At 43.2% G+C, this 10,405-nt stretch overlaps 1 protein-coding gene across 8 annotated transcripts; it reads left to right on the top strand.

Annotated features, from left to right (window-relative positions):
* The first annotated feature begins 4,169 nt into the window (after nucleotides 1–4,169).
* On the top strand, nucleotides 4,170–8,620 carry LOC117547416 (putative protein TPRXL). 8 transcript variants are annotated; one of them, XR_004569182.1, is made up of 6 exons: nucleotides 4,170–4,233; nucleotides 5,617–5,716; nucleotides 6,070–6,889; nucleotides 7,912–7,982; nucleotides 8,197–8,259; nucleotides 8,342–8,620. XR_004569182.1 is itself a non-coding variant. In XM_034218167.1 (5 exons), the coding sequence occupies exons 1-4, from the start codon at nucleotides 4,214–4,216 to the stop codon at nucleotides 7,956–7,958; spliced, it is 987 nt and encodes a 328-aa protein (XP_034074058.1). In that variant the 5' UTR covers nucleotides 4,170–4,213; the 3' UTR covers nucleotides 7,959–7,982; nucleotides 8,342–8,620. The 8 variants fall into 8 exon arrangements, 6 of the variants coding, with proteins under 6 accessions (XP_034074058.1, XP_034074057.1, XP_034074061.1 ...); XM_034218167.1 differs by lacking the exon at nucleotides 8,197–8,259; XR_004569181.1 differs by having other exon boundaries at nucleotides 6,070–8,259.
* The last annotated feature ends 1,785 nt before the right edge of the window (nucleotides 8,621–10,405 follow it).

Raw genomic sequence — 10,405 nt, 5'->3', positions numbered from 1 at the left:
GTTTAACAACTTATTTAAATTACTGTTGTCAATCGGATGTATAACACATGGCTGTTGACATTGATTAATATAATAACGTGTATTTAACCTAGACACGATAGCATTAGCAATGCTGGCTTGCTAACTTTTGAAGACTGAAGTTGCCGACTGTATAACGTAATGTAAAAGTTGACGCCAAAACGACGTTTGTAAAAATAGGTTTTATGACTGTAAATTAATTAAATATACTTATCACTTATTTTTTAAATAATATTTGTTTTGCTAGGGGGCCCCTTAGTGACTGCGGGGCCCTAAGCGGCCGCTTATGTCGCTTAATGGGTCGGGCCGGCTCTGCTCCCTGGAATAACTAAGGACTAAATGCCTTACTCAAGGGCACACTAGTGGTGGTGTTCCTGGCGGGATTTGAACTCACAACCTTCCGTTGTGTAGCGTCCAGCCTTTCCCAATCTGGCCAGCACTTCTGTCTGTTGAAGCCACTTCTTCACGCAAACTGAAAAGAAATGTACATAAGTAAACTGTAAAAAGAAAACTAGACATTTACGTTAACATTTGGGCTGCTGTGGTTGCCAGAACCGTTAAAGTATAATACATTACAAATTACAGTCGGTTGGCATAGACGTTACAGTCAACAATTGCTTATGGTGAATTACAATGGCAAAAACAAATAGAGCTAGTGTACACAGTGCAGCTGTATTATCTGGGAAATAGAATAATCGGATCAGGATTCGGTATTGGCAGACAGAGCCGGCCCGACCCATTAAGCGACATAAGCGGCCGCTTAGGGCCCCGCAGCCACTACTTTTAAAAAAAAAAAAAGATCTCAGTACACCGTCGCCGTGATAAGTATGTTATTAATTGTGTTAATATGCCTAGATTGCCTACTCTCAAAGTCATGTATTATATTATTGAGTCAATAATATAATACATTAACCGTGCTTTACCTGAACCTCATCATGACACAAGAGAGGACGGCAGGATTGTAATTTCCCGTGTTCAGTGAATGCAACAGAGGCAAGACACCAGACCAACCAGAGAGTTGAATGGAAATACACATCTGTCTTATTGGCTGACAGGTACCTATCATGTGAGCTGTGACAATGTTTAAAATAAACTGTCAGTGGGACTAAGAGTTTTTGAAGATGGACATAAGAAAACATTTTCTTAAAAAATACGACAAAAAATACTCACACAACAACCCCAGAGCCACCACTTGAGTCAGGTAAACAAGGTATGTAAATGTCAGTAAACTTCCAAGTTATGCAAACATGTAAGCAAAGCATACATTACAGCTACGTTGACGTTACTTTGAATCGCGGGGGTAAGCTAAACCGTTAGCAAGTAGCTATAGCTAGCCAGATATATTAAATAAACACTTTGTCATACAATCTAAATGTAATGTTTTTTAGCGTTATCTGGTGATTTCAAAGAAAGCTCTCTGGGAAATGTTGACTTACTGTTCGACATGAAGCTAGAAGCTACCTTACAATACACAGTTGATCCTGAGCAGAGGTTGCGCTTGACTTTTTCGCTGCCCGTCAAATTTCTGTCAAAATCCAGAATTACCCGTCGGCCTTTACACAACTCTGACGGGGGGGGGGGGGGGGGGGGGAAGCATGCTCGTGAACTGTCAACGGGGGGGGGGGGGGGGGGGGGAACAGTTCACATGCGCCGTGTTATGCATGGCTGCTGCACCTCGCGGGAGCGTGCACAGCGTAAAGCCAAAACTCACAGACATTTCAATGATTTTTACGGCACAGTTGGTTTTGGAAACGGTATGATTTCCTTTTTGGAGGGCATGCATAACACGGCATAACACCGGAGCCTCGCTGCAGGGAATCTTTGGCGCTGTTCTGAGTTTGTTCTAATCTGTCAAAATGACGGACTGCTTTCAGATTTGTCTGTCATTGTTAAAAAAATCCATCATAGACGGAAAATATTCGGTTAACGCGACCTCTGATCCTGAGTCCTGTCAGTTAAAGTGTTTCATAGTTAGCTTATCTAAGCATCAACCTAGCACTGAAATATATGGATGGATTTTGGGAAGCGACGTGGAGCGTTGCTGGCGTTGCTCGCTTCAAAAGTTGAGCAATGTTCAACTTTTGGCGCCTCGGCAGAAGCGTCAGCCAATGAAATCCCGTTTATGCAAATCTGCCAGTACAAGCGCTAGCCAATCAAACCGCGTGTATGCTGGGAGAGACTACGCAGGTCATTTCCTCATATTCCAAAAAATGGAGGGAAAATTCATTATAGCGGTAGTGAATCACCCGGTGGTGTATGATCAGTCTCTGTTCATCTACCGGGATACAAACCGGAGGAGCGAGGCATGGAGGGAGGTGGCAGAGACAGTGGGTGAAACTGGTAGGTTTTCGCCTGTTTGGGAATTTTATATCCAGTTTACTTCGTTTTAACATTGCTATTGCTTTGTATGCACCAGTCTGGTTTCAAGGCAGGTCACTCCACAGAAACTGCTCTCATTGCTGTCACGGAGGAACTGCACACTGCCAAAACTGCATCCCTCTCCTCTGTCATCATCCTATTGGACCTGTCTGCTGCATTCGACACGGTGAATCATCAGATCCTCCTTCGCACTCTCCAAAAACTTGGAGTTTCAGGCTCTGCACTTTCCCTCCTCACCTCATACCTGAAAGACCGTACCTACAGGGTGACTTGGAGAGGGTCTGAGTCCGACCCTTGTCAATTAATTACGGGGGTCCCTCAGGGCTCTGTTCTTGGTCCCCTCCTCTTCTCCCTGTACACAAACTCGCTCGGATCAGTCATTATCCCGCATGGTTTTTCTTACCACTGCTACGCTGATGACACCCAATTAATTCTGTCCTTTCCCCGCTCAGAGACCCAGGTCGTTGCACGCATCTCTGCTTGTCTAGCTGACATCTCTCAGTGGATGTCTGCTCACCACCTCAAGCTCAACCTTGACAAGACTGAGTTGCTCTTCCTCCCGGGAAAAGATTGTCCCACTCTTGACCTAACAATCAACATCGGCACCTCAGTTGTTTCCCCGACTCAGACTGCAAGGAATCTGGGTGTGATCCTAGATAACAACCTGTCCTTCACTGCAAACATCGCTGCTACAACCCGTTGCTGCAGATACACGCTTTACAACATCAGGAAGATACGTCCCCAGCTGACTCAGAAAGCGACTCAGGTTCTGGTCCAGGCTCTCGTCATCTCACGCCTAGACTACTGCAACTCCCTCCTGGCTGGTCTACCTGCATGTGCCATCCGACCTCTGCAGCTCATCCAGAATGCAGCGGCTCGTCTGGTCTTCAACCTTCCTAAATTCTCCCACACCACTCCGCTCCTCCGCTCCCTTCACTGGCTTCCGGTAACTGCTAGAATCCACTTCAAGACACTGGTACTTGCTTACCATGCTGCGAATGGATCTGGCCCTTCCTACATCCAGGACATGGTTAAACCGTACACCCCAGCGCGTGCACTACGCTCTGCATCAGCCAAACGACTCGTTGCGCCCTCGCTGCGAGGGGGACCCAAGTTCCCATCGGCGAAAACACGTGGGTTTGCTGTCCTGGCTCCAAGATGGTGGAATGAGCTCCCCATTGACATCAGGACGGCAGATAGCTTGCACATCTTCCGGCGTAAACTGAAAACTCATCTCTTTCGACTCCACTTCGAGCGTTAGAACTATTAACGAAGCACTTTTATACTAATAAAGGACTGGCTTATCTAAAGCAGTTGAGTAGCACTTGAAATGTTTGGCTCTATGAAACCTGATGTACTTATGATTCTGTTTTCTTCAAGGTTGTGTCTTCCTGGTCGAATGTACTTATTGTAAGTCGCTTTGGATAAAAGCGTCAGCTAAATGCAATGTAATGTAATGTAATGTATGTCGGGGGCGGGAGATTCATGTGATTGGTTGTTGGTCGCGTTGCTCGCAAAAAATCCCCAAGCTTCAGACACGCCCACCGCCAAGCGTCAACGACGCACGCTGCTGTGTGGACGCTCCGTAAGTGGGCCTGTCTGTCAATTAAATCCCCGGGCCACTTTTCCCCCCCAGTCCGCCCCTGCGTGTAGATCTAATCTATGTTCACATGTAAATGAAGAAAGACTAAATGCGGACCAGTCAACATAGATAAGAATGTGTTATTTTTTTTTCACTTACTCTCCAAATCGTCTAGTGTGTTTCTCAAACTGTATCATTAGAGGAAATTGTATTACAGGAGGCCCAGGTGCCGTCATGGACACTAAAGGATCAAGGTTAGTGATATTTATTCATTCAAACGAACGTTGTTTTGCAATAAGTGGCTCATTTATTCATGGTCGCATTATTTTTCAGATTTGTTCAACTTTGCTTGTGCACATCGTCTTTAGTTTCGTTTATATCAGAAGACAATGAGTCTAGTTCTAGGAGTGTTTTGATGTGATGCTCATACGCTAGATATTTATATTATAGTTATATTAAATTAAATGTAACAACAATATGACCTGGCCTCACGAGAGCTCTGAGCGAGACTTGAGGGTTCCGTGGTTGCTATGCAGGCTCTCCAGGTTATGCTCTTAGTTTGAACAAACACAAACTTCCTGACGGTCAGAAACTCAACATTTCTGCTCTCACTCGACAATTTCTCTGAAAACAAACCCTTAAACCTGATACGTTTTGCTTCCGGACCTCTCCCTAAACCCTACTGTCAAAACGTACAGGACGTTTTTCGGGTTAGATGTGACATTTATTCACTTTTTTCACCCATGTTGTTTTCAATGCATTTTACCACTGACGCTCTCCAAACCCCGTACAAAATCACCGATATATCTGAAGATATTGACCATTTCTTCTATTTGTATTGTTAATTAATCAAATTAGAGTGTAATAATCCTGTTGTGACAAAATACTGACCAACCGTTTCACCTGTTGAAAAAGTTAGCATGCTAACGTATGTTGATTTTACCTTTTTCTTTGTAGTGCTACAAACCATAACTGAAACAAGCTTACAAGTTAAAACATTATTTATCCTTTTTATTGAATATATATGACTGATATTCACGATTGTCCTCGTTTCTTGATCATTACAGAGTAGATTAAGTGAAATAGCTACAACAGAAATAGATTTGTATTTACATGCTATTGTCAATTAGTAGGAGAGCTTAAATGAACATATTGTTGAAGAAATTGTGGCGTAATTTTGCCTCTGTGAAAGTTATATAAGCCTGCTTAATGTAAACCTCACTGTAAAAAAGCATTGAGACATAGCAGTGCACAAACTAGGATTAGAAATAACATGTTCTAAATATGTTCTCATAAATTCAGATGTATTGAGACAAAAGTTGGTGCATTCTTGAGTCCTTTTTTCAGCCTGAAGCATGCTTCTTTTTCACAGTTTGCTTTCTTTATGCCTTGTTCCAGCAACATGTTAACATTTGTAAGGCAATGCAAAGAAAGTGTGAAACAAATGCATCCATTTGGGACTTTACTACTATTTGATACTGCAAACACTCTTTACTCTTGCTCGTGTTTAGTTTTCGTGCATGTTCTTTACGTTTTGGCATTGCAATATTGATCCTTTGAATTCAATATGTGGAAGTGATTCTGGTGTTAACACTCCATGGTATATTAACCTGATGTGTTGTGTTTATCACCTTCAGTTGGTCCAAGCAAACAAGTGGGCAGCTCATCCTTCGCAGGATCCCAGCAGCACCTGGCTCCTCACCTGGCTCCGCTTCATTCAGTCCACTGAGAACCACGGTAAGAAGGGCGAACACTTTCCAGAAGCTAAACATCACATATTTTACACAATTACTATAAACACATATGGATTTATTGTCCTTGAGAAAAGTAAAGGCAAGACATGTTTTTTAAAAGTTTGCACATTACAGCCATGGCTGTTTCTTGCAAGCTTCCTTTCTTTAGCTCATATTTCAGTAAAACGCTCTCATGTCTGTTTCACTTTCTGCAGCGCTTGTTTGAACAATGTATTATTGCATTGTCCTCCTTTTAATTCAGTATGTGATGAGAGAGTGATTATTGTGTAACCCTCGCTGGTGTGTCGTCATGACGTGGAGCAGTGGTCTGATTGTTGTATTTATTTTTACCTTCAGATGGACCGGCACTACAAGTGGACAGCGGTCCTCCTGCCAGACCCCAGCCGGCTCCGCCTCATCCTGCGCAGGACCCCAGCCCCCCCCTCCCAGAGTGGCTCCTCACCTGGCTCCCCAGGTACAGCTGCCTCTGGATCTAACATTTCTTCTTCTCGCACCCCCTTCAGGGTGGTCTGCAGCTCCTCCCCCGGCTCCCACCTTGGCCCCCCAGCTGGCCCCGCCCCTGAGCCGAAGTGGAAGAAGAACCTGAGGCTTCTGATGAAGAGGAGGGACCAGGCTGGCAGCAGGGGGAGCAGGAGAGGCGCTGTGGATGAAGGTAAGTCTGACCCTGGCTCCTCCTTTAGCTCCTCCTCCTCATTTAGCTCTTCCTCCCACTCCTCCTCCTCCTCCCGCTCCTCCTCCCGCTCCTCCTCCCGCTCCTCCTCCCGCTCCTCCTCTCGCTCCTCCTCTCGCTCCTCCTCTCGCTCCTCCTCTCGCTCTAGCTCTTCCTCCTCCTCTACCTCATTCTCTAGCTCTTCCTCTTCCTCTCACTTTTCTTCTTGCTCTTGCTTTTCTTGCTCCTCCTCCCCTGTCCTCTCCTGCAGACCCTCCCCACCTGTTCCCGAGGAGGGCTGGTCTCTTGTGCCGTGTGCTCATCCCACCAGGATCGTCCTCCAGTGGCCGCAGCGGTCCGGCTCCTCCCCCCGACCCGAGCCCCCCCGTGAGCCTCTACCGGTGAGGAAGGTCCCGGAGCAGCAGTGGATGAAGAGCGCCCGACTTCTGATGAAGAAGAGGAGCCAGGTGGGCAGCAGGTGGCGCAAGAGAGGAGCCGAGGCTGCAGGTATGTCAGCAGGTAACGGTGCTGCTAAGCGCTTCTGTCCTTCCACTTAATTTCTACATGTTTTTTTCCCCCGGCTAAATAGAGTAACATTTGTTTATATTGTATTTCTTAAAATTGAATTGATTTGAATTTGAGTTAATTGGAATTATTTTTAATAGATTTCAATTAAATTACATTTATCGAAATGTAAGCTGTTCAAATTGAATTGAATAATTAAAAAAACAATTCGTTTTTGTTTAAATGATTTGAACGGGTAAGTATTTTCTCATTTAATTGAGTTCAATTCAGTCGAAATGATTTGAACATAAAAATATTTAAATTTGATGAATTCATATTTTTTTAAATTGCACTGCTTTGACATGAACTATTTTTAAATGTGAACGGTAAGTATTGGATTGAACTGAATTAAATGAAAGTGTATCAGATGTAAGGACCCTGCTCTGGTTAGAATCCTTGTTGCCGGTCCATTACTCAGGCAGGGTGTCTGCACAGAGTGGGGGGGATCTGGGGGGGACAGTGTGAACCTCCAACGTGTTTCACCCCCTCAGTGAAGCCCCCCTGTGCAGAGAAGGAAAAGGATGGCGACACCATGTCATATCGGTCCATATGTCTGTCGAGGGCCACCCCAGCCAAGAAGAGTCTGCAGAGACAAGGGCCTCAGGGCAGGGGCCACACTGGGGAAGGGAGGCGGGGACAGTAACTGTAGTGGTACAAACTGTGATAGTAAGATCAGCAACAAGGTGTTTAAAAATGGTAAAAAAAAACATTGAAAGGGTTAAAATGGGATAAAAGGGTTATTCAATCAGAAATAGAGGTTTAAAGAGCACAGAGGAGAGATGAAAAGGATCACAGCAGAGAAGAGTAGAGAAGAAACACTAAGGGAAGACGAGGAATACGAGAAGAGGAAATATGAGAGAGGGGCATGTGGGAACCCTCTCATTATTAAAGGTAAATATCATTTTAACATTTTCATTCGTACTACTTGTTTTTAACAGTGTTTGCATGTGTTGTTGTTTTTCCAGAGGGGAGGAAAGAAGCGAAGAGGAGAGGAGGAGGGAGGCAAAATTAAGAGTGACATGTCACAAACAACATGGTAATAATCAAGATATCCAATATAATTTCTAGATTTCACAAAGTTATTTACGTTTGTAGAAACTTCACATGCAAAAAAGGTAAAAACCAAGTTATTCAATCTTTTGTTTCTAGATTTCAGGAAGTTCAGTTCATCTGTTCACACCATAGACTGTATATATAAAGGTTCACACGTTATTTTTGAAGATTCTAACATCACTTGTTTTTATTTTTAGAGAGGAGAGGGTAGGAGAGGAGGTGGAGGGGCAAAACTAGGCATGACTTCTCATGTAAAGAAGGTCAAATACTCATACTAGATTTCACCAAGTTCTGTTCACGTGTTATTTGAAGATTTTAACATGTTTTCCTTTTATCTTTTAGAGACCTGAGAGGAAATGAGGAGAGGAAGGGAGGAGGCAATAATTAAGTTTGACCTCTCACAAAAAAAGGTATACATCATTTAATGTTATCACCACGTTTCGTTGAATTGAGTTCATTAGTACGACTTTTAAGTTTTAAATTATTATTTTAGTTTTTAGAGGGAGAAAATGAGAGGAAGAGGAGAGGAGGTGGAGGGCAATATGAAGGGCGTCTTTCCAATGTAAAAAGTAAATAACAATGTATTTCATATTTTATTAAAATTAATGTGGTTGGATAACTCATCTGTTCATTTTTTTCTGGAGATTTTATTTTGTTTTTTTTGTTATAGAATTAAAGGTGTATTCTAAGGAAAAAAACTGGCAGGGAAACGGGGTTCAGGGGGAGTGGCACCCGTAGGATAGAAAAGGGGGAAGTGACGTCTGACTCAGAGGTCGCGCAGCTGTGGAGAAGAACGTGTTGCCCACATTCTGTTACTGAGTTTAGGCTAGTTAGCTAGCAGGTTTATTGTTTTGGGTGCAGTCACTTTTGCCTCCACTTGCTGTTCAAATAAATGTTGAAAGAAAAAGTAAATCTGTTTACAGTTCTGTTTCATATGGGTGTTGAGAGATGTATCCATAGATTTAGTCCCTAATTTTGCTCTCAAAGTGCACCAGATTGATGCATTTAACTTCAACATTTAAAAATAAATCTTCCCGGTGGAGCATGCCCCCGGACCCCCCTAGAGGAGGTGAGGTCCACCACCTGCCCACACCCCCTGTTAAATTGTCTTACCTACATTGAGGATGCTTCCTAAGCCCATCTTTTATTCCATGCGTCAAGTCAGGCAAATAGGGTCCAAATGTTATTGCATCAATGATCTGTTAACATTAAAATCACTAAATATATGCTGTAACTATTTTTGCTCTATAGTTCAAGGGCTCAGGTAATATGATTACTGATTACTATATGAATAATGGTCCAAAATAACATTAAAGAGCTTACGAAATGAAGGACAATACTGTTCTTATTACGATAATATATATACTATTATTAATGGGAAATCATGTCATTCATGACAATATGCCCGCTGTATTTATAAATCGTGGTTTATTACAACTTTCCATGCTCGCTTCCGATGTTACACGACCGCTCCGAACAAAACAGCTTTCGCCGGTTAGTGACGTCACGCACGTCACGAGTAGAACACTTGTTGAATAATACACTACCTATATGGCTGATGTCGGACTCTGGAGACAGAATCGAGTGACAGTGAGTCGTCAATAGACTCGGTGCACTTTCAAGAAGAGGAGGATTTTATTGAAGAGGATGCCGGTGTGGTGGAATCAGATCATGCGGGTGAGTCTAACGTGGTGGAACCATACCAGTTTGAGCCACAGTATTCAAGTAGCGGTAGAGATACAGACGGGAGCGAACTAGGGGGGTGATGATCCTGGATTTGGCGGAGATCCGATGCGGCAACAGAACACAGACTGGTATACATTTGACTTTAATTCATAGAGATTCTCAATAAATAGTAAATCAATAATAATATATCGTAATGTAACAGGCAAACTTGGCTCAGGCAACAGAACAGAGACTGGTATATACATTTGACTATAATTCATAGAGATTCTCAAAAAATAGTAAATAAATAATAATGACTGCTGAAAAAACCAGCTTAGATAAATGTAGCTGGTCAGGTTGTTGTAAATTGACCAGCCAGTAGATATTAGGCTGGAATGGTTGGCTGGAGAGGGGTTTTGGACACTTTAGCTGGCCAGTTTATCCATCTATCACCAGCTTATGTTTAATAATAGTATTAAATATACCCTGCTGGGAGCTTACCAGGATTCCAGGTGACCAGAACACATTAAATACTGGTATGATTATTTAAACAAGAGAACATAAATATATTACAAAGATTCATTGTGTCATGTATTCTGGTATCTACCAATATATCTGGGAAATAGAATAATCGGATCAGGATTCGGTATTGGCAGACAGAGCCGGCCCGACCCATTAAGCGACATAAGCGTCCGCTTAGGGCCCCGCAGCCACTAAGGGGCCCCCTAGCAAAAAAAAGAA

This window comes from Gymnodraco acuticeps, unplaced genomic scaffold, assembly GCF_902827175.1.
Source record: "Gymnodraco acuticeps unplaced genomic scaffold, fGymAcu1.1, whole genome shotgun sequence".
Lineage (NCBI taxonomy): Eukaryota > Metazoa > Chordata > Actinopteri > Perciformes > Bathydraconidae > Gymnodraco > Gymnodraco acuticeps.
This window is presented reverse-complemented; position numbering and strand designations above follow the sequence as displayed.